At 34.3% G+C, this 17,728-nt stretch overlaps 2 protein-coding genes across 2 annotated transcripts in view; both read right to left on the minus strand.

Moving 5' to 3' along the window:
• LOC113500019 overlaps nucleotides 1–7,560 on the minus strand; it is a 30,762-nt gene extending 23,202 nt beyond the window's left edge. The window contains exon 1 of the mRNA XM_026880663.1: nucleotides 5,838–7,560. Coding sequence (XP_026736464.1) covers nucleotides 5,838–6,157 — 320 coding nt within the window. The 5' untranslated portion in view covers nucleotides 6,158–7,560. The remainder of the gene's footprint in view (nucleotides 1–5,837) is intronic.
• An 8,327-nt stretch (nucleotides 7,561–15,887) lies between these two features.
• Nucleotides 15,888–17,677, minus strand: LOC113499926 (telomere length and silencing protein 1 homolog). The gene is made up of 2 exons (XM_026880530.1): nucleotides 17,002–17,677; nucleotides 15,888–16,503 (listed from the first exon to the last, which is right to left on the minus strand). The coding sequence occupies exons 1-2, from the start codon at nucleotides 17,426–17,428 to the stop codon at nucleotides 16,013–16,015; spliced, it is 918 nt and encodes a 305-aa protein (XP_026736331.1). The 5' UTR covers nucleotides 17,429–17,677; the 3' UTR covers nucleotides 15,888–16,012.
• Between the last annotated feature and the right edge of the window lie 51 nt (nucleotides 17,678–17,728).

The raw sequence follows: 17,728 nt of genomic DNA on the forward strand, positions 1-17,728 counted from the left end.
TGTTGCCACGTATTGATATGTTTAAAGCTGCTATTTTTTGTCCCAGAATAATAGCTTTCAACGAGAGTTTTGTACCTTTGGGGCCTACTAAGTCAACCTCTCAGCCATTCGCCGCAATATGGCATGAAGCCATATCAGGACGAAAACAAGAAGATATAAAAAGTGCTTTTAGAGCGTTTTTCATCTGCAAACGCGACAGTACTGACATAGTAGTATGGGCCGACAACTGTTCCAGCCAGAATAAGAATTGGGCATTTTTCTCATTTATTATTCAGATAATTAACAGCTCTTTGATATGTGCCAACACGATTACCATTAAATATCTTGAATCAGGACATACTTTTATGTCAGCCGATAACTTTCACCACCAGGTTGAACAACAATTAAAAAGAGCAAAAAAAGTTTATGATTTCTCAGACTTCATTGATTGCATTCAGTTAGCTAATTCCGGAAAAGTAACAGTGAAACCTATGGAAGTTACTGATTTTCACAAGTATATTGATCATTCATCGCAGTATAAATTGAAAAAGAGCACAAATCGGATATATTTGAAAGATATTGTTAGTGTCGAGGTGCGTAGGAATAATTTTAATTTATTTGTAAAGACCGAACATGATGGTGAACTCCGAGAAATAGGGTTCCTAAAAATGAAACACATAAAGTCTCATTCAATTCCCGATCCCATACAAAATTCAAGTCCTAGGGGTATCACTGAAGCTAGAAAATCTGCAATTATTTCAACGCTCACTAGAGTTATTCCAGAAAATAGACTACCATTTTGGCAAAACTTGCATACCAATGACAATTCAATTGATCTAGTTAATATTTTAGATGTAGATGATTGTGATGAGTAAAGACTGAACTTGCATTTAAATTAATACATTTTAAGACTTACAAAGTGCCATTATTAGCTCTAAGTTCTTTATTGTTTTAGTTTTTAGGTGGGAGCTGAGATCCCTATTTGTTTTTGTTTGTAATCGGGAGCAGCAGTCCCGTTTGAAGCATAACGTTGATTATACGAATGTTGATTGTTTTATAAGTTTATATGATTAAAAGCCTACTAGACCTTGTGAAGGTCTCTAAATAAAAGTATTCGAATTTTATTTTTTTTTATTTTTACACACTATCCTAAATTCAAGGGTCTAAAATATTTTGTACTGCATGTATATAATAGTATTTATTTTGACTTTACTATTCCTTGTACTAACACAAAATGCAGTAAAAAGTATTTGCTAGACATGAATGCAGTAATAAGCACAAATACTGCATTTCACTTTGTGATAGACTATAATATCCATTAGTAACACAAGGTTGAAATGCAGTAAGGTACGTCGGGGTAACATCGTAAAAGGGTAAAGTACGAAAATTCTCATTTACCTGAGATTTAGGCAAATAATTTTACTTATGGCAACCCAGCGGTGAAGGACAACTCAAGCCGTCCCCCACCTCAGTCTGCCTCGAGCGTTCTAACCGTGTAGTTGTGTGTGAAATGCATTTTTTGCCAACTGTCATTTTCGACGAAGTTTTGAAGATTTTCGATCTTTACCCATCATCTATAACTTTCCTCTCAGGTGAGATATTTATAAGTTTTATACTTGTAATTGTTTATTATTACGTTATTAGTGATGACAAAGCAGTAGATAGTTCATAAATAATGCCATTTCGGATATTTTTGTATTTTCGATCTTTACCAATCGTTTTGATAAGAGGTAAGTTCGGAATACTATTCATTCGATCTTGCCCCGTTTCAAAATCTCATTATAATAGACAGGGGTTCTCAACCTGGGTCAAATTATATCGGTTTAAGTTTGTCATAATAAATTAAAATGATAAAACATTAATATTATTGAGGTTATTTCTGTTTTTGTAATTAAAAGGACTATGGATATTTTAAAAAGTACCTAATTAGGTTCATAGAATAGTCGTTTTGTGTGCAATGGAGTTTTTTTTTTTTTAAGATGATGATGATGATGATGAATGATTATGTTCGTTTGGGAAAGTGACAAACACAAGTGACAAGTGAACATGACAAACTCCTAAATATGCTCTATTCTTTAAAATATCCGGAATTTCATATTTGTTTTTTTACTCAATAGTTTAATTGACATACATTTAGTTGACTTTGGGTTTAAATTTAAATATTGGTTACAGATTAATCATGCCACGAAAATATTATAGAAAATCGCTTCGCGCCACTACTTACACTCAGGAAGATTTAAATGCTGCCTTAGAAAGTATAGCAAAAGGAGAAAAAAGCCAATATGCTGCTGCAAAACATTACAGAATACCAGTATCGACACTCAATGACAGGATTAAGGGTAAAACTAGAATAAAAAGCCAAACCCTGGGTAGACCAACCGCCATTCCTGACGAAATAGAAGTCAGATTAGCCAATGCTCTAATAATACTGGAAAAATGGGGTTTTGGTCTCTCCAGGGTCGAAATAATAAACCTCGTCGAAGAATTTATCAAACTGAATGAAATCGCTACACCGTTTAGGAATGGGAGACCGGGATCGGACTGGCTGTATAATTTCCGCAAGCGCCATGGCCTTTCTATAAAAAAACCACAGCCTATAGAGCATGTCCGACGACAAATGACGGATCCATTTATTATTGAAGAATATTTTAATTTACTAGAAAAGGTATTGCTGGACCTTGATTTAGTAAACAGACCTAGCCAAGTATGGAACCTAGATGAAACATCGGTGTCTCTTGATCCATCAAAGACTAAGGTAGTTGGCAAAATCGGAAAAGCTTCATCACGCACTACATTTGGCACAGGAAAAGAGAATATAACAGTGTTGACTGCAGTTAATGCTAATGGAGTAAAGTTAACGCCACTTATTGTTTTTAAAGGTAAATACGTTTGGAATCAGTGGATAGCGGACGTAAAAAATGAATACGGTTTTGAATTAGCATATGCTGCTAGTAAAAAAGGTTGGATGGAGACGGACATATTCCGTAATTACATGGAAAAAGTCTTCATTCCCAATCTTGGAGACGAAAGACCTGTATTACTGATTTATGATGGCCACGGAAGCCATGTCGATATTTCTGTCGTTGAATTAGCTACCCGTAATGGTGTTACTATTTTAAAATTGCCACCTCACACTTCACATTTACTACAACCCCTTGACGTCTGCGTCTTCAAATCATTTAAAACACGATGGGATGCTAAGTTGGTAGAATGGCAACGACATAATGTGGGTGTTAAATTACCCAAAAAAGAATTTTCAAAACTGTTTGCAAAAATATGGCACGAAATTAATCCCGAAATTATACGTAATGGTTTTAAGAAGGCAGGAATTATTCCTTTCAATCGCAATACGATTCCTGTTGAAAAGTATGATCCCAGATCTTATAGCAGATGGCTTAAAAGCAAATCTGAAAACGAAAGTTGTGCGTCTCATCATGTAAATATGACGACTAACACTGTCCAGAGCCTTAATAACTTATGTGTTTATGCTATCAATTTGTATTTACATCAAACTGTTATACCACACATGTCTATACCAAATGACACGCTATCTGCTAATACAATGAATAACTGCTTATTTATACATAGTGATTATATACCGGAAAGCTATCAAGAGGAAGAAACTGTTACTAAAGAGCCCGAAGTGTTAACAAAAAATATGCCCAATAAAATAATTATACTCTCTGACATAATGATTAAACCTGGTACTTCAAATGTCCATTCTTTGACCAGACTTTCCAAAAACGGTAAAGAAAACACTACTTTTGTTGCTTCAAATAGTTGTGACCTGCCAGAATGTCTACAAACACCACATAATTTGAAAAAACCAGTTGATTATGAACACACGTTTGAAAATTTACTTTTAGAAAGAATACGACAGACTAGACCCGAAAACAATAAGACCAAGAGAAAGCGTGTAGGTCTTGGTGCTGAAATTATTACACAGAAATGTTTAGAAAACTATAATACACAAATAACGACAAAACTAAAAAATACCAAAGAAAAGAAAAAAAATAAAGTGGTAAACGAAAAACAAGATGAAACCGTTGCTAATCCTAAAATAAATAATAAAAGAAATAAGAAGGAACAAACTGACAATAAATTAAAGAAAATTAAGAAAAGAAAAATTGAAGCTGATACTAAAGAAAATAATAGACAAAAAGGGAAACTCTGTGACAGTGACAGTGATTCGAGCATATCTTCTTTATTTGAATTAGCTGATTCAGACGACTATTTCGTCTGAATTATGAAGAATATATAGCTGAACTTTTAAACCAAGAAATAGACAAAGAAAATGATGAGCCCAATGAGTCAATGGGACTACATGATATTGCATATTTTACTAAACAGGATGAATTAAAAGAAAATGACTGGATAGTAGCCCGTTTCGCCACAAAAAAAAGCTTAAAGCATTTTGTTGGCAGAGTATTATCGATTGACAAGACGATACCTACCGTCAAGTTTTTACGTAAAGTTAAGGATAGTAAATATAACAAAGGAACCGTATTCACTTACCCAATAATTGACGACATTTGTACCATAAAACATAGTGATGACATAGTGTCAATATTGCCAGAGCCACAGATTTTAAGGCGGGGTCAAATTATATTTGACATCAATTTCAATAATTTTAACATACAATAGTGATTATAGTTATATTATTACTTATTTTTAATTATTATTGTAAACTTGCACAAAAATGATTGTGCCAATTTAAGGTGGTAGCTCAAGGGTAGACCGCAAAATTCAAATTTCTAAGTTTTTTGTAATTTGTTTGTTTTTTTTTTAATTTTTTTATATTGATTGTTATCCTACCCGTAGCGGTTATTATAAGATGCTAAATGAGTACTAAGCTATGAAAAATCTCGTTATAATTTTTGATAAAACAATGAATAACTGGTTTCATGGTGTGTTCAAAATAAGACTGATTTAAGTATAACATTTTTAGTTCTTTAACATTGTTTTTATTTTTAATATTTACCAAATAAAACGGTTTGCTTGTTCCTTTTGATTGTTACGTTATTAACATGAGCCTTTTATAATATTTTTGAAATGTTGTATTTTTCTGTAAGTGTATTGTGCAATTATTGTTTGATTATTATAAATATAATTTGTACCTATTGGCAAATTTTGTTTCCATTCATGTCCTAGTTATGATTACTACTACGTCAACATTTACTTACACAGCTATTATGATATTAAAACAGTTGGGAACCCCTGTCTGAATTTGGTAGAAGTGGGGTAAGACCGGAATATAAAATTCATTATTTTACAATATTTCATACTTCTTCTTACTTTAAAGTACTTTGATGAAGAAACATGTATACTTTTACATTCTTTACACAATTTGTGAGTGAATCCAGTGACCTAAAACAAAAATTTAAAAAAGTACCCCCAATTGTCGGTCTTCCCCCCTACATTACGATCTTTACGTTTTCATTATTTTTGTTTATGTGTATATTTTTATTAATATTTATATCAATATATAAGAATAATGATTCTTTGCCTGGTGTAAAGTAAAGTACAATCTGTTGGTTCTATTGAAAGTTCTATAGTTTGCTGCTACATTATGTGTTTCGGGTTCATATAGATGCTTAAAACAAATATACCTCATCTCATCAAAATCGCGTTCGATGTTGCCCCGATCTACCTTAGTCAACTTTATAAATAACCTAAACCAAAATTAAATATTTGAAATTAAAATATATAATGCATAGTAATAAAATATACGTATTAGTTACAAATTTAAATACATTTGATTTCCAGACGACTAGAGATAACAAGAAATCATTTAACCGCGTTTTTCTCGAAACCGCGAAATTGCAAGTACTGCATTTACGATTACGACGGCAGTATAAGAGTCACCACTAGCTAAAAAACGAAGTGTTATTGCCAGTCTGTCTTGGATTGAAATTGGAGCCCTTAACTGTGTGCGATTCCGAAAAATTCTTGGTCCGACTAATCTGAGTAGATCTTCAAATGTCGTTGGACTCATCCTTAAGAAATTTTGAAATTGTCCAGTTAATCTCATATCGGCCATTGGTTTTGCACCAGCTCTCTGACTATACAACTCTGTACGCCACCAACGTCGATGTCTTCTGCGTTTTATCACATGATTCACTATTAATAATGAAGCACTGACTATCATCAGAGCCCGCAATTGGTCGTCACGATCCATTCCTTTGCGTGTTCTTTTGCAGTCTGAGCGATCCGTTCGCGCGCATCTCGGAAACAGATGTGAGTAGGTACATGCGCGGTTCGTGCGCACGTTGTGCGCGCCCCGCGTCTACACTGATGCAATGCTCGTTTCGTGTTGCATTGCATGTTGCGTTGCAGCAGTCTGTACCCGCCTTAAGAGAACACAACTTCATAACAGATCAACGAACAGCTAGACAAATGATGATAGGTGGCATTGACGTTCGTACAACTAAACAGATTACAAGTTCACTAAAAAGAAAGCTATTACGAGAAAAATATGCAAGCAACCAACCAAAAGTAACCAAAGTATGTACGGAATATTTGAGTAACTCTTCTGGATCGGAATGCACCCAGTCGGATTGCGAAGAACCTATCCAAATTCAGTCTCGAGCTTCAAGTATTAATTCCGAGAGTACGAGCATCAAAACTGCAGTCGACTATGTTTTACTTTCAAAAACGTGCGATAGGTTTGGTTTGTCAGACAGGGCAGGAGCAGCTATCGCATGTGTAGTTCTGCATGCATCGACTTAAGTGTATAGAACAAGAAATATTTATACTTTTTCATGAATAAGGATATCTCGATAAATGGTTTGGTTGCAATCGGATGTGACGGCACCAACGTAATTGGTAAGTACGGCGGTATTATACGGATATTAGAAAAAAGACTGGATCGACCCTTGCAGTTGATTATTTGCCTTTTGCATATGAATGAACTCCCATTTAGACACTTGTTTGAACACATCGATGGCACTACGTCTGGACCACGGACATTTTCAGGAAGCATTGGCAAAGAGCTTGATAAGTGAAAAACGACCTATAGTCCCTTTTCAATCTATTCCTGCGGATTTACCAGAACTTTCCGCTGAAGACATTAGCACAGACCAGAAGTACTGGTACAAAATAGTTCGAGCAGTTTCCACAGGCACCTTTCGTAACGATTTAGCGAACAAATCACCAGGCAAAATGTCCCATGCCCGATGACTCACTCGTGCCAACAGGATTCTCCGTTTGTATGTTTCAGTGGAAACTCCTTCTGAAAATCTCATCACCCTGGCAACATACATTGTCAGAGTTTACGCTCTAGTATGGTTTGCTATAAAAACGCACCCTAGCTGTAAAGATGGACCTCGACACTTGTTTAAGCTCATCGAGCTCACCAGATATTTACCGACAACTTTGAAAAATATTGTTGACCCAGTTATTCAAAGAAATGCTTATTTCGCACATCCAGAAAACTTATTACTCGCAATGTTGACTGATTTCCAGCCGCACATACATGATTTAGCTGCTCCTCGAATTTTGAAAGCTAGATCAGCAAAACCTAAAAGATTGCGTCTGTTTCAGTTGCCAGAGGTAAACTTTAATGCGTCAACGTATTATGACCTTTTAATCTAAAAGGTCATAATACGTTGACGCATTAAAGTAAGGCAAGAAAATATCACTGAGCCGCCAATTTTAAAGTCTGTAACCGAAAGAGAAAATCTGCGATTATTTGTTGCACAAGCAGTAGAGAGAGCAGTTAAAGCAGTGACTGAAGCTTCTGCTACGTTATGTAATAGAACAGCAAGAGAAGGATTCATCAAAGCCCAGATAGATTCGAGAAAATCAATGCCAAAATTCGACAGCAAAAAGGATTTTTGCCCCTAAATTAAGCTTCGATTATGACCGTACTGTAATGATTATTTTTGATTTTATCTGCAGTTATACTTATTTGACACGTTAATTTACCTTTAATAAACACAATTACTATTTATTTAAGACTTTTATTTATAAATAGCGTTGATCAGAATTTATTGTTTCTGCCATATCATTAGGACCTTACAAACCACATTTTCTTGAATTTCCACGTGAATCCGGAGGCAGAAGATTAATTCCGAATACCATCAAATTTCATAGTCAGTTTACAATTATCATTCGGCACCTTTTTATCACTGTGCCTGAAAAAAAAACGAACATTTTTTTTTCTCCATACTGATGTGACCCACCCTAGTGCGTATATTGCGCACTATACCAGCTATATAGTAGGGGTGGGCATTAATTCAACGAACGGCTTTTTTAAACTGTTAATCTAATGTTTACGAATTAACTGCTTTTTATTTACCGCAAAACCCGTTAAATCTATTAACTAATTCATTCAACTATTTTGGAAAAAATATTATTTTTATATTATTATTTTGAAGCTGCAAAAGCAAAACCAGCTAGCCTAGCCGAGTGGACGCGAGTGCGACTAATACCTATGCGAGCGAGCGAGACGGCGCTAGCTTAAAATTGTACGAGCGAGAGTGAGAGAGATTTATGTTTCTAAGTTCGCTTGCTCCGGCTCGCGCCGCCGGCGCCGCGCTGCCGCGCCGCCGCACAGTGGGACCGAAACGGGTTCACTGTCTCAAAAATGTGTATCTCTTTTGTCTTAAGTGATAACAACTTGAAAATTTCTACATATGTTATTGAATGTATGGGCTTTTTAATGAAACAAGTTTTAATTAATTGAACTTTAAACTTTATTATATAAAAATATTTAAAAATAGAAATGTCGAAAATATTATACAAAAAAAAAACAAAATTATGAAATAATTAGTGTTTATAAAGTCAACCATATAGTTTTTTATCAATCAAATCATAGTATATTATTTATTATATTATTCACTTTCAGGCAAATCCAAGAGCATTTTGGCTTCATCAAACAATTCCTTGTCTACAGTAAAGGTTGGTGTTCTCAGGCTTGAAATATATGGATCTGATGTAAATAATAATGAATGTAGAACATCTTCATTAGTTGCTGAACGAGAACACTTCCTGGAATGATGTAATCGGTATCGTCTGTAATCTTTGTTTCGCGCTTCTTGTGCATCTTCAGACAATTGGCCTATTGGTAAAATTGCAAAATGTCTTATAACACTTTCCCCATGAATAAGGATTTTATGGAGAGAGGATGGCATATAATACCAATTATATTTATTTACAAATATTTGAGCACTATCCATTGCGTACTGACCGAATTTGGTAGCATTTATTGCGATTCCAGATGACATTGTTTGTAGTATAATATATAGCCGTTTTATCAATTCTTCGTCAACACCAGTAATATTAGCTGAACAATGGTAGTTTGAAAAGAATCTCCGCGCAGTATTACCATCATTACTGTTACCAGTTCCTTGTCGGGGTTTGTCTATATGGAGGCCAAGTTCATTTCGGAACCTACTTTGCACACATTTTTTCTTCTCTTCTTTGCTTATTTTATTTTCTGGAGTTGTTGCTGACCATTTCTTAAACGAAAGATTATAAGAAATATGCAAAATGGTTTCCATAAATCTAATCCAGGCATGAAGAGTGGAAAGGCCATATTGGAAAGCTTCTTCGTTTTCGGGTTTAGAAGAAACTTTGTTTAGATCATTCATCTCTCTAGGTCTTGCTCCACATATAGTACACACAGAACTAGATGATGTATCTGTTAGTACTTGAGCAACTTTTCCATCAATCATGGTCAGCAATAGTTCATGTTTGACTTCAACTACGGTGTCATCTTTGCTTATCAGTGATGGAGTAAGTTCATCAATTTGTCTCTTGATATTATCAACAGTCTCTTTAGTCTGCTGTGGAGTTTCCTTGACAAATTTTATGGAAATGGGTCGGCAATAGCGAACAGAAGAGCACGTAGTATTTTGCCAGACTACAAGATTTGTTGATAAGTCAATTAGTTTTATAGGCACAAGAGAAGCAATGAATAAATTGGCATCTGATATTAGCTGGGTCTCACCTGGCAAAGCCTGTTTATATTCACTTTGACCAGATGATCCGTCACAGCCCCATTTAACGTATAACTTCAGATTTCTGTATCCTGGTTTGTATACCGAATTAATTTGAAGAATCCGAGCTGTAGTATGATCTAAAAGATCTTGGAGTTTGATAGAAGCTCCAATGTCATTAATTTCGATACTAGAACTTGGGGGATAGCACATTTTTTTAGCATCTAATATCATATTATATGACGGAAAGATAAATACATTTTTTTCAGATAAACGAGACCTTAATAATCCGTACTGAGATTTCGTTAAGTCCAAATCAATAAACATACACAGAGCTTCATCTTTTGAATAAGGAGTTATTAATTCCGTATCATCTGTCATCTTCTTAAGGACTTCCTTTTTGTCTTTCTTGGGTAAAGTTCGTACAATACTCAGAATAGAGGCTTCGTCTGATTCACCAATAGACCGTAAATGTTGGACATACGCATTATGTATAAATTCAAACCCATATTCTTGTACGAGTTCCATATTTTTTCGTTTTTTTGATTTCTCTGACGATTCTTCATATGGCTTAGGAGGTCGACCACGTTCACCTGAAGAAGTTGTAGGAGTATTATCTTCAAATGTTACCTTGAATTCACCATCCAACCAAGCACTGTTACTTTTTTCAAAGCGATCTTTTATTCTTCTCGCCTTTTCCCATCGATCGTTAAATTTAGATAGTAAATTTTTCCGAATACTTGCTCCAACTATATCAGCTCTCTCTGATGACAATGTAAAAGTGTCCATCAAATATTTTTTTAATTCAGTATAATTTGTGCCCGAGTTTATGAAAAAGTCACATAAAACCCTACGAGCACAAACAAAGTCACTCATTGTAATAAATAAATAGTTAGGAATTTACCAACTATACTAAACACTGAAAAGTCACTTTATGAATGTTAGGCTATGAATTGTAACTTGAATTTATATGATTCAGATCGCAGTGCAGTGTGCAATGTGTATACGTACTCGTGGTTTTGATATCTTTTGCGGTTATTGAAAAAAATATCTTTATCACTTACCCACAATTAGAGCTATCGAGCTATCACTACAAGTTCCTACCACTAAATTGATTGTTTTATCTTGGTTTTAGTTATCAGACCTCGTGAATAAATATTATTTTTATTGTGTCCATTTTGGGAATACTATCAGAAAATAATAAAATATTGCCAAAATTTAAAATTTTACTTTGAGAGATATTTTTGTGTCTGACAAGAAAAAGGCAAAAAAGGAGCAAAATTTTTTTGTTCCTTTGTAAATTAGAGTAATCAAATATTTTAATAAGATAAGTAACAAAGCAGCGGCAAACAGCGCTAAACTTCGAATGTCTATTTGAATACCAAGAAAATCACGTAAAAAAAGAGTCACATTAAAACGAAAATAACATCTTGCTTAAAATATAGATTATTATGTTTGTATTTTTTATAATTACTTCAAGCTTTGCGCTTTCCAAAAATGTATAACACATATATAGTTCTATATGAAAGATTTCTAGGAAATTCATTTGAAATGTCTGTATGAATAATTCAGTCGAATCAATATTCTGACTCTATGCACTTCAGCAACTCATTTTACTAATTCGGTTATAAATAAAAAAATAATTTATATCGAAATTAAATTACCTGTTCATTAAACTATTGATTTTCGTCAAAAGAATTCGGGAAAACCTATTTTCGCAAAAATCATTTTTGAGATGGCGTTATAAGGAGGGTTACCACCGTGCGCCGGAAGGAACAGGTTTTTGCTTGTAAACATTACAATCAATTAGTTTGTTTGAGTGACAGGTTGAAGTTCAACACTTTTTTATTTCTTTCGTGAAAGTGTAGATTTCGTTTTGTAGTTAATTAATGGTTTTTATTTTGACGTTGTTAGGTATATAGTTTTTGTATTGTTAAGTGTACAAAAATAAATAATTGTTTTAAAAGGTAAAATAATTCTAATTAATTTGCAAAATGTCAGCAGCGGCACGTAAAAATACAAGTATATTGTGGCGTCATTATGAAAAGGACAGTGAGAGTGGGAAAGCTTTATGTAATATTTGTAGGGAAAAAATAAGTTATAAGACAACGATTTCAAATTTAAGAAGTCATTTAAAAAGAAAACATATTTCTACTTTTACGTCTCTTGTATCCGAGGAAAAAGGAGTGTCGGAATCAACAAGCGCTGTCGAAAATGAAGGTGAGCCTGCTACATGTTCCAACCAGCCAAGTACTAGTTTGGCCTTGCCAAGTATTAGATCCAGCCAATCTCATTCACCACCAGCTGCAAAGCGACAAAGGGCTTTGGACTCATATGTTCATAAAAAAATAAGCTTGGAACAGAAAAAAAAAATTGATCGCGACTTACTGGATCTATGTATTGATGGATTTCATCCCTTTTCTTTGGTAGAAGAACGCTCTTTTATAAAATACTCTCAATGGATACCAGGATATAAATTGCCGACTATAAAAACCTTATCTAATTCTTTGTTGCAAGAGGCTTACACGCAGACGGAGCATATTATTAAAAAACAAGTTGCTGAAGAAGTACAGACTATGTGTATAACTACAGATTTATGGACGTCACGAGTAACGGAAAGCTACATTGCTGTGACAGGTCACTACATTACAAAAGACCTAGAATTTAAAACGGTATTATTGGGATGCTGCCATTTTTCTGGTAACCACACTGCTACGAATATTGCCGATGAAATAAGTGCATTAATTGATAATTGGGGACTTAAAGACAAAATAAATTTCGCGGTCAGTGACAATGCGACAAATGTTGTCAAAGCAATAAAAGAGGGCTTAGGGTGGAAGCACTTTGGTTGTTTCGCACATACCCTTAATTTAATAGTTAATGATGCGCTAGTATTGGTAAAGGGCCTTATTGAAAAGGTTAAGACAATTGTTGCACACTACAAAAGAAGTACTGTTTCTTCAGAGAGACTTTCAAAGTATCAAGTGCAACAACAACAAACACCAAAGCATTTAATACAAGATGTGGAAACAAGGTGGAATTCAACTTTTTATATGGTACGAAGATTTATAGAATTGCAAGAGGCTGTACGTTCGACGCTAGCGTTAGTTAATAAAAACCTGCCACCAATGATGAATGGTCTACCTTGTCACAGCTTTGTCAGATTTTACGACCGTTTGAAGAAGTAACAAGCATGATGAGCGCACAAAACTATCTAACAGGAAGCTATGTCATTGTTATGACGCGATGTCTTATTGAATCCTGTAATAAAATATTAGCAAAACCTGATTTGTCAAGCCTAGTGTCTGATGTAGCCCTATTATTGAAATCAGGCCTAACCGAAAGGTTCAAGAATATTGAACAAAGTGGAACTTTGTCAATAGCCACATTTATGGACCCCCGATTTAAAATTCAAGCTTTTTCCGATCGGAATGAAGCCGTTAGAACGAAGGAGAAAGTTAGAAACCTAGTGGCAGGAATTATTTCCAAAAAAGATAATTATACTGCACAAACCGTTCCGGAATCCAATACTAGTGAGAGAGATGAATTAAGTCCTTGGGAGATATTCGATTCGATAGTAAGCCAAGGTCAGAGCCAAGGTACACCAGTCTCTGCGGCTATTAAGGAAGTAGATATGTTTTTGTCGGACGAATTACTTCCGAGGAAAAACATTACAGGTGCATGGAACTGCCCCTTGGAGTGGTGGAAAAACCATAAATACGTGTACCCAAATTTAGTAGAACTATTTATTAAACACTGCAACATCGTCGCGACGTCAGTACCATGCGAGCGAATGTTCTCAAAAACTGGACTTATTATAAATCAGCGCCGGACACGATTGACGACTAGTAAAGTCGAAAAATTGATGTATTTAAATGTGAATATGAACCCTAATAGGTTTAAATAAAATTAAGATTGTGTAAATATTAAAAAAAAAATAACAAAAAATGATAAAAAAAATACAAAAAATGAAAAAAAAAATAACAAAACATAAAAAATAGCACAAAATGATAAAAAAAAAGTAAAAAAAGTATTGCAAGAAATAAAACAATATAAATAACTAAGATGATTATGTATATAAAAAAATAAAATGATTCTGTACATAAAATGAATTAAACTTTTAAATACGCCTGGTAATGTTATATCTTTTTTCGCCACTACGCCAGCCAGTCCTAAGCCTGGAAAAAGTATGAAGGGAAGTTTATTTCATTTAAATGACGACTTAAATCATTATTTAAAATTTACTCGTCACTTAAACAAGCTAACTTAAAAACACGAAAACGTTGTTATAGTTTTAGCAGTACGCGACGTAACATCAACTCCTTTTTCAATTTGAACAAAGTTTCGTCCATTAACTGCTGCGTTGGTACAAATCTGCTACATTAATGAGAACCTGTTAATAACGTTAACGGCTTTTTTAACAGGTTAACAGGATAAAATTAACGGCTTCGTTGCGTTAACCCAAAAATCGTTAACGACCCACCACTACTATATAGTGGTGATGGCATTGTGACTGTTGGGTCGAACCGTGGGCGTCGTGGTCGAGGTGAACGTGCAAGAAGTGGACACGGTAGAGGTGTGCATGCTAATGAGGCAAGTGGCAGAGGTGGCGGAGTCCAAAGCCGTCCATTGGATCAAGACGAGTAATATTTTTATTTTTATGTATTTATTTTTATTGTTACCTAATTTATTTTAAAATCTATTACGTGTATTTTCATTGCAGTATTACCATTGGTATGATAGAAGAGTTACCACTAGGAAACCTGTTGGAAATTCCTCTTTATGCCAAAAAGCGAAGATGCTTGGCCCAGGATCGGGACGATATTAACCATCCAAGGTCAGTGAAATATTTGTTGTTTCAGAGTATTCAGACTATTCGTATATACTTCAGTGTATATATTTTTGTAATTAGTTCTTGGTCTACATTCCTGGAGTCAACACTGGAGGCCACGACTTCAGAAGCTACCACATCCGCTCTCCAGCATGAACCGTAAGTGATTGAACTGTTATTCGTGTGTGTTTGAGGGGTTGTTTTTGTGTGTATTATAAAATTTCGTCATCTTGTTTAGGTACGATTAGCCGTCTACCTCGACCGCACAAATTTTGGCAGTCCCCCTGCATCCCCTGGTCCTGCTGCGTAAGTATTGTTATTTTAATCGACCGGTCAATCCTTGATAGATATATTTCTGATCAACTAGCACTAGCTTGACGTCGAAGTCTTAGAAAACAACCAGGAATCTAGAAGAGCAAAATATAGAAATTGATCAAAGAAATATTTTTATTTTTTTAGAAAAAGAATGACAGTAAATTTACCTGTTTTTCTGCTGACCACGATTCGATTTGTAGAAGAACGCTGAACTATTACCAATAATTTTTACTAGTTTAGTATTTCATAAGTTTCATCTCAGACAATAATTTATTTTTGTTACAATTCATCTGGTTTATTAAATAAAGGTAGTTTTCTTTAAAAATATTTAATTTTTGTTTAATTAGATTGTAGTTTGATATATTTAAAGATGCTATTTGTAACTGAATAAGTTGACATTGCCTTGCTGCACATTAAAAATTTAAAACAGTTTTTAAATTCTATCTTTTTGTAAAAACAAACTCAATCTCAGACCACAATTTTAAAACCATTTCAGTGATCAATAAACGAAAGACCTTAACAACCAAGAGACTGACACCTTAACAAAAAAAATAGACACCACAACGACCAAGGCTTCCAGAAAAGCAAAAGACCAACATCATAAAAACCAAGAGACTGACATAAACAAGCAAAAGAGTGACAACCAGCACCAATAATTTATGATTAACAAGGGCTCAACAACTGCTTTCGAAGTTTAAAACCAATTAACAGTGCCAACTAAATAATGCTAGTAGTTGAAAAAGTGACTAAGATCAGAACACCTAACACAATGGGCATAAAAATAATAAAAAAATGTTTATTTTTTTTAATTTAGTATAATTATTTAGTATAATTATTTAGTAGCCTACCAGCAGCTACCTGATGATTTATGTTAGCATGAACATAAAAGCTTATGAATTATTACTTAGTAGCCTAAAAATTAAATAATTTTACCATAACAACTGTCTCAATATCTTCTAAACTGTTTTTTGAACTTTTCGTAATGATAATCATCTGTAGCCCTTTCGCCTTTAGCCTTTTTCACTATTTTATCAACACTATCTTCTATTGCATTGTTTTCAGTCTTGATAACTTCAGGTTTTTCTGCTTTTCTTTTCTTGGCTGTATCACTATCCATGTTAAAGCGGTTATGTTGCACAAAATTAACAGCCATGTTAGTTGGAACAAATTGGGAAGGACAATCTTTTTTGTTATGTCTTTCCCACAAGAGTTTCATTTTGGCCTCTTCAGTTGCTTCAATATTTTTAATTTTAGCATCAATACCTAAATCTACTTCAGGAATTCCACTCAGCATTTGATTGGACAACATCTCCTCAGATCTGTGTGTTGATGAAACTCGTAGGTGTTCCGGCAGAGATAGTAATGCGGCTTCTTCTGGTGATAAATATTTTAAAGAATCATTGTGTTCAGATTCTTTCACATCTTGGTGATGACCCTCTGTAAGAAATAAAGGAACATATAATAAAACTTTAGTATAGACATTTACATTGCACAAAAATATTTAAACTAAATGTTGCTCAGGTTAGATTTTAAAGTTCACTGCTCAGTACCAACAAATGCTTGCTTAACGAATTGACCAAACATACTAATTTAAAGTACAACATAAAATGGGTAAAAGGCTCAAACTTGTACCCAAAAAACATATTGTATATACTTATAGATGTTTGTTTATCTTCCACACAAAAACCACAGGACAGATTCAGACAGAAACCTGGTATAACCTGAATTATTACCGGATTCATTACAGTTTAATCGCGAAAGAATGCAAAAATTGCAACCAAAGCAACTGCAACTGCCAGAATGCTGTTGTTATGGAGATTGCATTTTGAAATGAATATGAACAGATATTTTCGCCTACTAGAAAGAGACTAGATTACTATTTATGTATTTTTGCATGTAGGTATAGTTATCATAATTCATAGTCTCTAAACATACCTTTACGCTTAGCCAGTTGCTCTTCAATGTATTTCATCATTTCTTCATCTTCGTCACGTTTGTTAGTCTCAGCGGAAAACTGTGTTCCAATCCCTGTATCGTAAGCGTCATCAACTTGCTTGACTTTACCACTTTTCAATGCTTGCATATTAACCATACCACCACTTTTTACCTTGAATGGGTCTTTGCAAGTAATTTCTTCTTCTAATGTAGTTTTCTGACCAGTCGCCAAGGCTACTACACTAACTCCATTGGGTCTTTCTCGAAGTTTCTGCAAGACTTTCGTTTCTTCCAATTTAGATAAAATGTATTGTTCGTCTTCCGAATCATCATCTTGCTTAATACGTTGACGGATGTTTTTCCTTTTTTTCGGTTTAAATTTAACTTCTATTTGTTGTTCACTGTTTTCATCAGCCAAGTCCTCCATGTTTTATATCACAGAAACAAATTAAAACTTCACGAAAACTTTGTAACACAAGCGCCACGTAATGCAACCGCGTCAGGTCGTAGTTCTTACACTTATCTTTGCAATCTATGAACTCAATGCGGCTTAAAGTTTTTAACTCAACTTATATATAACTTGATTATAACCAAAAGCTGTGCTACAACCATACAACCTCATACAACAGATATAATTTACTAAAACCATTTTATAACTACAGAGTGCATAGTACTCCACAGACGTTGTAATTCTGTAGACTTTGATACGAGAGAATACAGATAACGA

The sequence above is a fragment of the Trichoplusia ni genome, chromosome 13 (assembly GCF_003590095.1).
Source record: "Trichoplusia ni isolate ovarian cell line Hi5 chromosome 13, tn1, whole genome shotgun sequence".
NCBI lineage: Eukaryota > Metazoa > Arthropoda > Insecta > Lepidoptera > Noctuidae > Trichoplusia > Trichoplusia ni.

What these genes read in the sequence shown, in the direction of transcription:
- LOC113499926 (XM_026880530.1), bottom strand. Translation starts at nt 17,428, where the DNA reads ATGGAGGACTTGGCTGATGAAAACAGTGAACAACAAATAGAAGTTAAA. An exon ending in GCAACTGGCTAAGCGTAAAG is followed by an intron (nt 16,504 to 17,001) that starts GTATGTTTAGAG and finishes TATTTCTTACAG; the next exon opens with AGGGTCATCACCAAGATGTG.